General features: G+C 45.2%; 1 protein-coding gene across 1 annotated transcript in view; it reads right to left on the bottom strand.

Moving 5' to 3' along the window:
- LOC139417233 (nuclear receptor subfamily 5 group A member 2-like) overlaps positions 1 to 15000 on the bottom strand; it is a 129759-nt gene that overhangs the window by 85270 nt on the left and 29489 nt on the right. The window contains exon 5 of the mRNA XM_071166518.1: positions 13931 to 14610. Coding sequence (XP_071022619.1) covers positions 13931 to 14610 — 680 coding nt within the window. The remainder of the gene's footprint in view (positions 1 to 13930; positions 14611 to 15000) is intronic.

Genomic DNA, 15000 nt, shown 5'->3' with positions numbered 1-15000 from the left:
CATCAGCCAGGAAGCATAGGAACTGAGAAGTGGTCTGTGGTCACCCCCTGCAGAACCACTCCTTTATTGGGGGTGTCTTGCTAATTGCCTATAATTTCCACCTGTTGTCTATTCCATTTGCACAACAGCATGTGAAATGTATTGTCAATCAGTGTTGCTTCCTAAGTGGACAGTTTGATTTCACAGAAGTGTGATTGACTTGGAGTTACATTGTGTTGTTTAAGTGTTCCCTTTATTTTTTTTGAGCAGTGTATTTTCTATGTGGGGTTCTAGTTTTGTTTTTCTATGTTGGTGATTTTGTATAATTCCCAATTAGAGGCAGCTGGTAATCGTTGTCTCTAATCATATTTAGGTAGCTTTTTTCCACCTGTGTTTTGTGGGATATTGTTTATGTGTAGTTGCATGTTAGCACGCCGTTGTCGTCACGGTTTCGTTTAGTCTTTATTGTTTTGTTGTGGGGTTCACTTATTTCTAATAAAAGATGTGGAACCCAGATCACGCTGCACGTTGGTCCGAGTGTGTTTCCAACGAACGTGACAGTGGGTTTTATGAAATATTATTAAATGTGTCTGGGATAAAGGCATGCCAGGCTAAGGGAGGGATGCCAATCCTGCTGTGCCGCCCCCCCCCCCCTCTCAGTGACAGCTAGCCACAATGAGAGACACACATCTGTTTCCCTCTATGTCCAGAGAGAGCCAGGGTGGGACGTTACTGCTAACACATATACGCACGTGTACACACACACACACACACACTCACACACACACAAACACAAAAGCCACCCTTTCCAAAACATTATTTTCCCCTCACATCAACATTTACTACAGTAACAAGGACACCTGGCTCCAAACAGGAAATTAGTTACGAATGAGGTAGGTAGGGTTGGAGTCAAGACTGAGGTAGGTAGGGTTGGAGTTAAGACTGAGGTAGGTAGGGTTGGAGTTATGACTGAGGTAGGTAGGGTTGGAGTCAAGACTGAGGTAGGTAGGGTTGGAGTTAAGACTGAGGTAGGTAGGGTTGGAGTTAAGACTGAGGTAGGTAGGGTTGGAGTTAAGACTGAGGTAGGTAGGGTTGGAGTCAAGACTGAGGTAGGTAGGGTTGGAGTTAAGACTGAGGTAGGTAGGGTTGGAGTCAAGACTGAGGTAGGTAGGGTTGGAGTTAAGACTGAGGTAGGTAGGGTTGGAGTTAAGACTGAGGTAGGTAGGGTTGGAGTTAAGACTGAGGTAGGTAGGGTTGGAGTCAAGACTGAGGTAGGTAGGGTTGGAGTCAAGACTGAGGTAGGTAGGGTTGGAGTTAAGACTGAGGTAGGTAGGGTTGGAGTTAAGACTGAGGTAGGTAGGGTTGGAGTTATGAATGAGGTATGTAGGGTTGGAGTTAAGACTGAGGTAGGTAGGGTTGGAGTTAAGACTGAGGTAGGTAGGGTAGGACTTAAAACTGAGGTAGGTAGGGTTGGAGTTAAGACTGAGGTAGGTAGGGTTGGAGTTAAGACTGAGGTAGGTAGGGTTGGAGTTATGACTGAGGTAGGTAGGGTTGGAGTTAAGACTGAGGTAGGGAGGGTTGGAGTTAAGACTGAGGTAGGTAGGGTTGGAGTTATGACTGAGGTAGGTAGGGTTGGAGTTAAGACTGAGGTAGGTAGGGTTGGAGTTAAGACTGAGGTAGGTAGGGTAGGACTTAAAACTGAGGTAGGTAGGGTTGGAGTTAAGACTGAGGTAGGTAGGGTTGGAGTTAAGACTGAGGTAGGTAGGGTTGGAGTTATGACTGAGGTAGGTAGGGTTGGAGTTATGACTGAGGTAGGTAGGGTTGGAGTTATGACTGGGGTAGGTAGGGTTGGAGTTATGACTGAGGTAGGGAGGGTTGGAGTTAAGACTGAGGTAGGTAGGTTTGGAGTTAAGACTGAGGTAGGTAGGGTTGGAGTTAAGACTGAGGTAGGTAGGGTTGGAGTTATGACTGAGGTAGGTAGGGTTGGAGTTAAGACTGAGGTAGGTAGGGTTGGAGTTAAGACTGAGGTAGGTAGGGTTGGAGTTAAGACTGAGGTAGGTAGGGTTGGAGTTAAGACTGAGGTAGGTAGGGTTGGAGTTAAGACTGAGGTAGGTAGGGTAGGACTTAAAACTGAGGTAGGGAGGGTTGGAAACAAAAAGATTAATAGAAGTACAGTTAAAGATCTAATCCAAAGGCGTGAGAATTGAGCCAATTGTATTTCTTCTCCGGCCGCTCAGCTGCAGAGCAACACAAAGGGCCTCCTTTCCTTAGTGATCTCTCATGGCTAAGTATTTATGACTCCTGGAACCCGGTCCAACTTATGGAAACTGAATCTTTAAACACTTTTGGCAGACACATCTCACCGCTCGGCTCCATTAACAGACACATCTCATCACTCCCATCCATTAACAGGCACATCTCATCACTCCCATCCATTAACAGACACATCTCACCGCTCGGCTCCATTAACAGACACATCTCATCACTCCCATCCATTAACAGGCACATCTCACCACTCGGCTCCATTAACAGACACATCTCACCGCTCGGCTCCATTAACAGACACATCTCACCACTCGGCTCCATTAACAGACACATCTCACCACTCGGCTCCATTAACAGACACATCTCACCGCTCGGCTCCATTAATAGACACATCTCACCGCTCGGCTCCATTAACAGACACATCTCACCGCTCGGCTCCATTAACAGACACATCTCACCACTTAGCTCCATTAACAGACATCTCACCACTCAGCTCCATTAACAGACACGCCTCATCGCTCAGCTCCATTAACAGACACGCCTCATCGCTCAGCTCCATTAACAGACACATCTCACCACTCAGCTCCATTTACAGACACATCTCACCGCTCGGCTCCATTAACAGACACATCTCATCGCTCAGCTCCATTAATAACAGAGACATTCTGTTGTTCTTACCAAGCTAATTATAGAGGGCCTGTAGATGAAGAGGTATTTATAGTGTCCTCAGAACCAGGGTCACACACCAGCTTCTATTCCATCTGTATGTCCTGTGTTTACCACCTGCACTTTACCACTCGCTCATTATGAATATATTAGCTGTAGCGATTTACAGAGGTCTGTAATATTTGAATGTCTCACTGAGATGTGCTGTAAAGCACACACACAGACCCCCCCCCCCCCCCCCCACACACACACACATTTCAGATTCTGATGATCAAATCAAATCAAATCAAATGTGTTTATATAGCCTTTCGTACATCAGCTGATATCTCAAAGTGCTGTACAGAAAACCAGCCTAAAACCCCAAACAGCAAGCAATGCAGGTGTAGAAGCACGGTGGCTAGGAAAAACTCCCTAGAAAGGCAGGAACCTAGGAAGAAACCTAGAGAGGAACCAGGCTATGAGGGGTGGCCAGTCCTCTTCTGGCTGTGCCGGGTGGAGATTATAACAGAACATGGGCCAAGATGTTCACAGATTGAGTGAAATAACCTGAAATGATGACTGAAAACCCCACTGTAAATAAAGATAAACCATGAAAACACATCCTGAACTACTAAATGTAGACGTCCCACAAAGCCTTCCTGTCTACTGTCTCAGAACCTGCCGTAGCTTAGCCATTGCTCGTGGAAAACAGTGCAGGACTTACAACAATGCTTTTCTCCAGCACCAACGCGAAGGAAAGAAAAGGAGGGAGGGGGTCTAGAGAAAGCTGTCAGTGCTGTCTGCTAGCGCATAGCTGATTTAGTCTGCCCTATAGAGGCGCTAGAGAGGAGAGAGGAGGTAGTGTGTCACCCCTGATTATTCAGTCAATTCAGCCAATCAGTGAATTATCCCCCTTCTGGCCCCGCCTGTTACCGTGTGGTCCCACTACAGGAGGGACGGCAGATAGAGGATTATGGGGTACAGGAATCAGCCCCCCCACGTTAACCCGGGATGTCCTCTTCCGTTCTCTAAACTCTGTTCCAATTAAGCTCAGGAGTAATACAGACCATCATTAGCTCGGACATAGTTATATTTTTATTCTGAAGCGAACTGAGAGGCGACATCATCAAGTGGATATAGGAAATTAAATCTGAATGGAGAGTTTGGAGAGGTATGCTCCACTCACTGCACAATGATCATTCAGTGGATTCGACAACCACACCCGACTCTCCATTACATATACTCAGTGAAGTACTGTACTAATGGTTTTTAATTTGATGCTAATTCAGATATAGAACATTTCAATAGCACTTGGCCGTGTGATAAATGTCAACATGTGTTTTCCAGAGCTATTGCCCCATGTCTTTAATTGGATTGTGTTGAATATTACATTTATTTTTCCCTTCTTTAAAATTCAGAGGACCGCAACAGAGAGAAAGAGTGAGGGAGGGAGGGAGGGAGGGGTGGAGAGAGAGAGAGAGAGAGAGACAAAGAGAGAGAGTGAATCAAATTGAATTGAGAGAGAGAGAGAGAGAGAGAAAGAGAGAGAGAGAGAGAGAGAGATAGAGAGAGAGAGAGAGAAAGACACCTATTGTACTAAAAGTTATATATATAACAGAAAACGTGCAGGTAGGGAGAGAGAGAGAGAGAGAGAGAGAGAGAGAGAGAGAGGAGAGAGAGAAAGAGAGAGAAAGAGAAAGAGAGAGACACACCTATTGTACTAAATGTTTACTTGTTCAATGAATAGGAATATGTATATATAACAGAAAACGTGCAGGTAGAGGAGGAGTTGGCAAAGGAGTTGTCTGTCATCGAGAGGGGGCTGCAGCCCAGAGAGCAGACTGTAGAGACTCCTTTGCTACAGCTCCTCACCACCCCTAATACACCCCCCCCCCCCCCCCCCCCCCCCAAACTCTTCCCCCACCACAAGGTGTCCAAAATAATGTGCCCAAAAATGCAGGATGCACTCCACATCCTGTCCCAGCCTGACTTTGGCACAGCAGGCCACAATATTAGGCCACACTCTCCTGCCACGCAAAGACTTTCAAAGATTCTCGTGCCATTCAGAAAGTCAATGCTGACATCACCAGAGGGTGTGGCCTACTCCCGAACAGCATGTTGCTCACCACCCAACAATCACCCCAGAGCATCTGCACGACCACTCCCACCTGAGGAAGCAGACAGTAGGGATGTTTGCCAAGTCTCTAAATGATGTGGTCTCTAAAGTCTCTAAAGGTAGACAAACACCCCATGCCGCACTGGACAGAGGACCACCCAGAGACCCCTACCAGACCACTGCACCACCAAGAAGCCCCAGGCCCATTCAACACCACACCACACCAGACCCAGCACACCCCACAGGCCCCGCCCACCACCAGAGCATCACCACTTCCATCGGCCTAGCCAGACCGGACCGGGCCCAGCCTACTACCCTGCACCAGACCACCACCCCTACCAGACCAGAGAGGAAGCCCCACGGCCCAGAACTGGCCCTCCTCCACTCCACAGGGCCCAACAGCAGGACCAGTGCAGCTTAACAACTTAATAGTTAGTAGTTACTGTATTTCTGACTGCTGTTCTTTCTTTTTGCAACATGAAATCACTATCAGTTGGCATGTGGAACATTCAGGGCCTAAACTCATCAACCTTCGTACTGAAGAGTTCAGCACTGGAGTTCAACAAACATCTTAAAGATGTTGAGGTCAGGTTACAGAGAGGTAATGGTGCCATCACAGAAACACAGCTAAAGCAAAGCAATGCGAGTGTGCTCATCTGTGGGGACACAAATACGCACACAGGAACGCTACCTGATCTAACGACCACACGAGGGGACAACTTTATTACAGGCCTGTTTCTATCTGTCTTAACCTTAGAAACAACAGTGACAGCAACATCAACAAAAACAGAATGGATCTGTTGCTAGAAGCCTGGGTCTGTACTTTGTCAATGGTAGGTTACTCTTTGGGGAGATTCACCTATTGCTCACCTCTTGGCCACAGCACAGTAGACTACATTATTACAGACATTGACCCTTTCTCTTTCAGCTCATTCACCGTCAAACCACTAACAAATATGTCTGATCACAGCCAAATTACCTTGTTTCTCAAAAGAACAGACATGGAAACAACCAGACATTCACAGCCCAGCTGTACAACATCAGAAATTCAGACAGATGGGCCCAAAACAGCACAGAAGAATACCAGAAAGCAACCTGTAACCAAAATATTCAAACACTCTTAGATAACTTTCTGGACACCACATTCACTCACAGTAAAGCAGGCATCAATCTAGCAGTACAAAACATCAACTATATATACAGGCAAATGGCAAAAGAAGCACAACCAAAACAAAGAAGACCACAGATAAAAACTGGTTTGATGCAGATTGTAAAGTTATAAGGAAAACACCTAGAACACTATCCAACCAAAAGCACAGAGACCCAAATAATGGTGAATTACGCCTTCATTACTGTGAGACTTTAAAACTCTATAAAGTAACACTCAGCACCAAAACAGCACAGTACAACAGCAAGCAGCTGACACTAATTGAGGAGTCCATAAACACACACAACTTCTGGCAAAATTGAAGAAAAAAAATAATCAAAACAAGAAGATTTAGCGATACAAAATGGTGACATATGGACCCATTTTAAACACTCTACGACACCGTTCAAATTGACTCAAACGCAGAACAACGCCAAATGAATGACAAATTGAATGGGTTAGAAAAAGTTATAAAGGACAATCACAACCCATTGGACTCCCAAATTACTGACCAGGAGCTCTATAAGAAACTTCAGGCCCTCAAATTTAAAAAAGCATGCAGACCTGATGGCATCCTAAATGAGATTGTTCAAACTCACTAGTGCAAAATTTCAATTGGCTATAATTAAACTGTTTAATTTGATCCTGAGTGTAGGTTATTTCCCTGACATCTGGAATCAAGGACTCATAACCCCAATCTTTAAGAACGGAGACAAATTTGACCCTAACAATTCCAGAGGCATTTGTGTGAACAGTAACCTGGGGAAGATTTTCTGTAGTATTATAAATGTAAGAGTTATAAACGTCCTTAATAAGCACAATGTCTTGAGTAAAAGCTAAATTGGATTTATACCAAAACATTGTACAATTGATCATATTTACACCATACACACCCTGATAGATAAATATGTCCACCAAAATAATATTAAAATATACGCTTGCTATACACTTGCTTTATCAACTTCCAAAAAGCATTTGATTCTATTTGGCATACAAGACTGTTCTACAAAGTTATTAAAAGTAGTGTAGGGGGTAAAACATATGACATAATTAAATCAATGTACTGGCAATATGTGTAGCATTAAAATGGGCAAGAAAATAGCCGAATTCCTTAACCAGGGGCGGGGCCTTCGTCAGGGTTGCAATCTGAGCCCTGCACTCTTCAATATTTACATCAACAAATTGGCCACTATTCTAGAAGAATCCTCAGTCTCCGCAATTCAGAGGTTAAATGCCCACTCTTCGCAGATGATCTATGCCTGCTGTCACCCACAGCACATGGCCTCCAGCAGAGCCTGGACCCGCTAGAGCAGTACTGCCAGACCTGGGCCCTGGCAGTAAACCCTAAAAATACTAAAATAATGATTTTCCAGAGAAGATCCAGATCTCAGGGAATTAGACCAAAGTTCTCAATTGGTACAACATATATAGAGTACTGCACACACTACAATTACTTAGGTTTAAAAATAAGCTCAACTGGACATCTTAATGAGGCAGTGAATGAACTGAGAGATAAAGCACACAGGGCATTCTATGCCATTAAAAATAAATTCAACTTGAAATACCTATTAACATTTGGCTAACACTAATTGAATGTGTCATTGAACCAATTGCACTTTATGGCAGCGAGGTGTGGGGTCCACTTGCAAAACAAGACTTCACCAAATTGGGCAAACACCCCATTGCAACCCTGCATGCAGAGTTCTGTAAGATTCTCCTACATGTCCAGAGGAAAACTACAAACGATGCATGCAGGGCAGAATTAGGTCAATATCCACTAATAATAATAAAAACATCTAAAATACAGTGACACCCTCTCATATCATTACCAAGCCCTGGAATGCCAAGAGCTGTGCAAAGAAAAGAGTCCCTCATCCAGCTGGTCCTGGGGCTGAGTTCACAAACCTGTTCTACTAACACACTGAAGCCTCAGTCCCCACATCCAGCTGGTCCTGGGGCTGAGTTCACAAACCTGTTCTACTAACACACTGAAGCCTCAGTCCCCTCATCCAGCTGGTCCTGGGGCTGAGTTCACTAACCTGTTCTACTAACACACTGAAGCCTCAGGACCAGAACATTCAATCAATCAGAATAAAACAAATTACAACACAGTCAAAACAAAACTACATTGCTTATTGGGAAACACAATCACAAACACAAAGCAACATGCAGTGCTATCTGGCACTAAATCGACAGTACGCCGTGGCTAACTATTTGACCATGGTTACTGATCAAAACCTTAGAAAATCCTTGACAAAGTACAGGTTCAGTGAGCACAGCCTTTCAATTGAGAAGGATAGACACAGGAAAACCTGGCTCCCTGTAGAGGAAAGGCTGTGCAACCACTACACAACAGCAGAACCTGATACAGAGCTGCATTTCCTGACAAAATGTTTAAAAATATATAAAACAATTAGAGAGTGTCATTTCCCCATATTTGAAACCCTTATTCAAGGTTTCAAAGACCTCGCTGGTGAGAATATGCTACCCGTCCTGTTGGGGGAGGACGCTGAGAGTTGTGGGTTGGCAGCGCACTACATTGCTGCCTGCGATAAGATGAGGGACAGTGTCTGACAGACCGTTGGTTATCGTTGTTACTGTCATGCCAATAAAGCACATTTTTGAGAGAGAGAGAGAGAGGGAGGGAGGGAGGGAGGGAGGGAGGGAGGGAGGGAGGGAGGGAGGGAGGGAAAGAGAGAGAGAGAGAGAGAGAGAGAGAGAGAGAGTGTGAATTGAATTGAGAGAGCCAGAAAGAGGTAGAGAGTGAGAGAGAGAGAAACAGAGGGAGAGAGAGAGAGAGCGAGAGAGAGAGAGAGAGGGGGAGGGAGAGGGAGAGAAAGAGGGAGATGGGGAGAGGGAGAGGGAGTGAATTGAATTGAGAGACAGAGAGAGAGACAGATAGTGAGTTGAATTGAGAGAGAGAGAGAGAGATAGAGAGAGAGAGAGAGAGAGAGAGAGGGAAATGGGTGAAATACCACAGTGTGTCATCACAGCAGCAAGATTTGTGACCTGTTGTCACAAGAAAAAGGCAACCAGTGAAGAACAAACACCATTGTAAATGTACAACCCATATTTATGTTCATTTATTTTCCCTTGTGTACTTTAACCATTTGTACATTGTTACAACACTGTATATATATATATAATATGACATGTGTAATGTTTACTGTAAATTTGTATTGTTTATTTCACTTTTGTATATTATCTACCTCACTTGCTTTGGCAATGTTAACACGTGTTTCCCATGCCAATAAAGCCCATTGAATTGAATTGAATTGAGAGAGAGAGAGAGAGAGAGAGAGAGAGTGAATTGAATTGAGACAGAGCCCCAGGACAACAGCAAAATTAGACCCAACCAAGTCATGAGAAAACAAAAAGATAATTACTTAACACATTGGAAAGAATTAACAAAAAAACAGAGCAAACTAGAATGCTATTTGGCCCTACACAGAGAGTACACAGCGGCAGAATACCTGACCACTGTGACTGACCCAAAATTAAGGAAAGCTTTGACTATGTACAGACTCAGTGAGCATAGCCTTGCTATTGAGAAAGGCCGCCGTAGGCAGACATGGCTCTCAAGAGAAGACAGGCTATGTGCTCACTGCCCACAAAATGAGGTGGAAACTTTTTATGTTGCTCTCCATATATTAAACTTCTCTACTGAACAAATAAACCTTGGAGTGGACAAAACCACGCGGCAAACATTCTCTGTTCCTCTCAAGGACAGAAAAATGAGGAATTATCAGGTTTTTACAGGAAGACTCATTGCTGGGTTAGAGTCATTTTTGGTAGGCAACTTTTTTGTGATTGGTTGAAGAAACACTACAAAGTAGTGAGTGATGTCAACCAAACTTTACTCTGGCTCCAAACGGCCAGGAAAACCGTCTGCTGTAGCATCCTGAAAACAGAGCTTCCAGAACAGGCCATGATAAAATGTTAATGAGTCTTTCTGTAAAAACCTGATTATTCCTCATTTGTTTGTCCCTGAGAGGAACAGAGAATGTGTGCGGCGTGGTTTTTGTTCGCTCCAAGGTTTATTTGTTCAGTAGAGAAGGTAAATACTTCAAATAGGCATGCATTATTACTAAATGGGTTAGAATATCATTCATTCATTTAGTGAATTATCATTAACAGCAAAACAGACATAGTGTATTTTCCTCAGCATGCGTCCATTGACTTGTGCTACTCTGATGGGATGAATTGTGGATCTATGATAATATTTCTATATTATATGATGTATTTTCTAAATCTCAAAGATGATCAAGGACCCCGCTGCTTTGAATGAAAAGAGCCAGAAGGCAGAAGGTCAACGTTTTCCTAACCCCGAGTGTGTCACAGTGCGTAAATAGGGCTGACTACTGAATTTTGATCAGGACGAGAGCTGGACGGCTCTGCACCGCAGCCCTCCTCTCTCATCTCTGTACACATGGCATTAGTGTCGAGCAGACACGTAAAAGGGAAAGATTAAAGCCGGGTGAAGATAAAAGATTTGGGTTTGACAAGGAGTGAGTTCACGGGCTTGTGTGTGTGTGTGTGTGTTGACGTCAGAAGTTTACATACACCTTAGCCAAATACATTTAAACTCAGTTTTTCACAATTCCTGACATTTAATCCTAGTAAAAATTTCCCTGTCTTAGGTTAGTTAGGATCACCACTTTATTTTAAGAATGTGAAATATCAGAATAATAGTAGAGAGAATGATTTATTTCAGCTTTTATTACTTTCCTCACATTCCCAGTGGGTCAGAAGTTTACATACACTCAATTGGTATTTGGTAGCATTGCCTTTAACAATTTAACTTGGGTCAAATGTTTCGGGTAGCCTTCCACAAGCCTTCCACAACAAGTCGGGTGAATTTTGGCCCATTCCTCCTGACAGAGCTGGTGTAACTGAGTCAGGTTTGTAGGCCTCCTTGCTCGCACACGCTTTTTCAGTTCTGCCCACACATTTTCTGTTGGATTGAGGTCAGGGCTTTGTAATGGCCACTCCAATACCTTGACTTTGTTGTCCTTAAGCCATTTTGCCACAACTTTGGAAGGATGCTTGGGGTCATTGTCCATTTGGAAGACCCATTTGCGACCAAGCTTTAACTTCCTGACTTATGTCTTGAGATGTTGCTTCAATATATCCACATCATTTTCTCTCCTCATGATGCCATCTATTTTGTGAAGTGCCCCAGTCCCTCCTGCAGCAAAGAACCCCTACAACATGATGCTGCCACCCCCGTACTTCACGGTTGGGATGGTGTTCTTCGGCTTGCAAACCTCCCCCTTTTTCCTCCAAACATAACGATGGTCATTATGGCCAAACAGTTCTATTTTTTTATTATTATTTTTATTATTTTTACCCCCTTTTTCGTGGTATCCAATTGTTAGTAGTTACTATCTTGTCTCATCGCTACAACTCCCGTACAGGCTCGGAAGAGACGAAGGTCGAGAGCATTAAAACTCGTTTAAGAAAACGCGCACTGCTTCTTAACACAGCGCGCATCCAACTCGGAAGCCAGCCGCACCAGTGTGTCGGAGGAAACACCGTGCACCTAGAGATCTGGCCAGCGCACACTGTGCCTGGCCCGCCACAGGAGTCGATCGTGCGCGATGAGACAAGGATATCCCTACCGGCCAAACCCTCACTACCCCGGACAACGGTAAGCAAATTGTGCGTCGCCCCATGGACCTCCCGGTCGCGGCCGGCTGCGACAGAGCCTGGGCTCGATACCAGAGTCTCTGGTGGCACAGTCTCTGGATAAGAGAGTCTGCTAATTGACTCAATACTGTAGGGTCTCTGGATGAGAGTCTGCTAATTGACTCAATACTGTAGGGTCTCTGGATAAGAGTGTCTGCTAAATGACTCACTACTGTAGTGTCTCTGGATAAGAGAGTCTGCTATTTGACTCCGTACTGTAGTGTCTCTAGATAAGAGTCTGCTAATTGACTCCCTACTGTAGTGTCTCTGGATAAGAGTGTCTGCTAATTGACTCCCTACTGTAGTGTCTCTGGATAAGAGAGTCTGCTAAATGACTCCCTACTGTAGTGTCTCTGGATAAGAGAGTCTGCTAAATGACTCCCTACTGTAGTGTCTCTGGATAAGAGAGTCTGCTAAATGACTCCCTACTGTAGTGTCTCTGGATAAGACAGCTAAATGACTCAAATGTAAACGTACGTTTGACCAGTAATCTGCATGACATTTGTATATTCTAATTGGCTAACCAACCCAAAACTATAGGCTACTATATAATACAAAATATAGGCTACTGTGAGAGGACGTAGAGAGAGGTAACCCTCTAGCAGGGGCCGTGCTGTGTGTGTAGGCTACTGTGAGAGGAGATAGAGAGAGGTAACCCTCTAGCAGGGGCTGTGCTGTGTGTGTAGGTTACTGTGAGAGGAGGTAGAGAGAGGTAACCCTCTAGCAGGGGCCGTGCTGTGTGTGTAGGCTACTGTGAGAGGAGGTAGAGAGAGGTGACGCTCTAGCAGGGGCCATGCTGTGTGTGTAGGCTACTGTGAGAGGAGGTAGAGAGAGGTAACCCTCTAGCAGGGGCCGTGCTGTGTGTGTAGGCTACTGTGAGAGGAGGTAGAGAGAGGTGACCATCTAGCAGGGGCCGTGCTGTGTGAAGGCTACTCTGAGCGTGAGCGTGTGACACAGGAACATGGAGAGAGAGAGAGAGAGACGAGAGACCGCAAACAACCAAGCAGACTATTGCTGTAATACACTAATAGCTGCCATAGCTACGTTATTTATCATCTAACATGGTTGCATAGTACCTGTCTTGACTGCATAAAACCGGGAGAAGCTAGTTAAATTAGCTAGCTAGGCTAATTGAGGCAGCATGCACTTTCTCATCCAAACAGTTACACACAACAACAACTCCATTCAGAATATAAAGTAGCAGTCGACCTGTTGGCTTTTGGTCGTCATAGCCTATCCTTCTTCTTTAACTTTTAGATCCATCATTTTAATTAAATCTTCCATTGATTAGATATCTCCTAACTTTTGCCCACACTGAGGCTCTATGACTGTAGCCTAGTGCCGCTTTGATGACTTATAATTGGCCAACAATAACAACAAGCTACACGAGTCACAAAAGCAAAGAGTAGCAGTATACATCTCTCTCTCTTTCTCTCTACTGCTGCGGTCTCCAGATCTGTACTGATCCTTCCAGACAAGTCAGTTAAAATGACACTTACCCGAGACCCGTGACTATCATATCAGGTCCTACCCATACCCGTGACATTATTTTTGACCTGGATCGGGTCTCGGTATTCAGGTACAGGTGGATCCTCTAGTTGAAGCTGTCAAATCGGGTGAGCAGTTGCTCTTGTGATCATTGTCGTGAAGCCACACCCACCCTGCTCGCGTTAGAAGTTCAGAGTGTGAAAAAGTATAGGTTATATTGAAATAATGACGCTCAAATTGAAAATCATTAAATAACAAAATGGAGGATTTCTGTCAGCCTAATCGAGTGTTCAAAACTTGTACACAAGGCTGCATGGGATTTCTCTTAATGTGACTCTGTGCAGCCAATGTCAATGTCCGCTTTAGGTATAATGTCGGGAGCCGCTTGTGGATTTGACAATTCTAACAACACCGTCAAAACATCAGCTAAAGAGGATCTGATTGAATCAAATTAACCTAAATGTGTTTGACTAGTGTTTTTCTATGTCTACTATGTAACCTGAGGCCTCTGAATGATATTCCTGTATGTGAAAAAACAATACATACTTATACAGTGTGTGTGCCAAATCCAACATGGCGTCTGTGTTCAGTGCCTCACGTACCTTGAGCTCGCGGAAGAAGATGCTGCTCCGGGCCCACTCCACGATGGAGAAAAGCGTCTGGTCGGCCATCTTGCACATAAGGCCGAACGTGTTGAGTTTGTCGTGTTTCCCCCGGCTGGCCTGCTCCTGCTGCAGGTAGGCCAGGATCTTGGTCTGCACCTGGGGCTCGTCAGGTTCGCACTTCAGCAGCTCCACGATGAGGTGTGGGAAGCTGGGCGGCGAGCCCGTCTGGTACACGTCCATGTACGGGTTGTAACCCATGATGGACTCGGGCGAGCTGCTGTACGGGTCCGGGTACTCGGACTTGATGGTGCGGGTGCTCTGGAAGTGGCCGTAGGCCGCCTGGTAGCCCTGGAGGGAACCAGTGTGGGGGGGCATGGCCATGCTGATGGGAGACGTCACGAAGGGGCTGCGATCGTAGTCTGTGTGGGGCAGGGCGGCGTGGTGCGGGAGGCCGTGGTGGCTGAGCGGCAGGCCCTTGGAGGCGGCCTGGTGGATGTGCTGGATGGCCGAGGAGATGGTGAGGTCGGTGGGCACCGCCTGCATCACCTGGGTCATGGACTCGATCTTCAGGCCGTTGGCGCGGATCAGCGCTTTCTTCTGCTGCTTGAGGGCCCGGTCGCGCTTGTACATGGGGCCGAACTTGTTGCGGCCGCCGCGCATGCGGTCCGCCCTCACAGCTGACAGACAGACAGACAGACAGACAGACAGACAGACAGACAGACAGACAGGAAAGGAAAGACCCGGAGAATGTTAGTGACATCATCACATCTAGTAAGCTGAGTAAGACCACGGTATCGTCTAGTAAACTGACTAGGAACGCATTCTCTGGGGATGATTTGCAGGGGGGGTAATAAATAAATAAATGAGCAATTCATAAACGCTATGGCATTCTAGTTAAGCCATCAGTTTCCAAAACGAGTTCTCTGAGTGCCAATAGGCAGCTCATGGGCCAGGAGTTTGAGACCTATGACCTCATTCATGACTCCCATGCAGTGGTGTAAAGTAATTAAGTAAAAAGTACTTTAAAGTACTACTTAAGCCATTTTTGGGGTATTTCTACTTTACTT

Source organism: Oncorhynchus clarkii, chromosome 1 (genome assembly GCF_045791955.1).
Source record: "Oncorhynchus clarkii lewisi isolate Uvic-CL-2024 chromosome 1, UVic_Ocla_1.0, whole genome shotgun sequence".
Classification (NCBI taxonomy): domain Eukaryota; kingdom Metazoa; phylum Chordata; class Actinopteri; order Salmoniformes; family Salmonidae; genus Oncorhynchus; species Oncorhynchus clarkii.
Note: the sequence above shows the minus strand (reverse complement) of the source record. Positions and strands in the feature narration are given on the sequence as shown.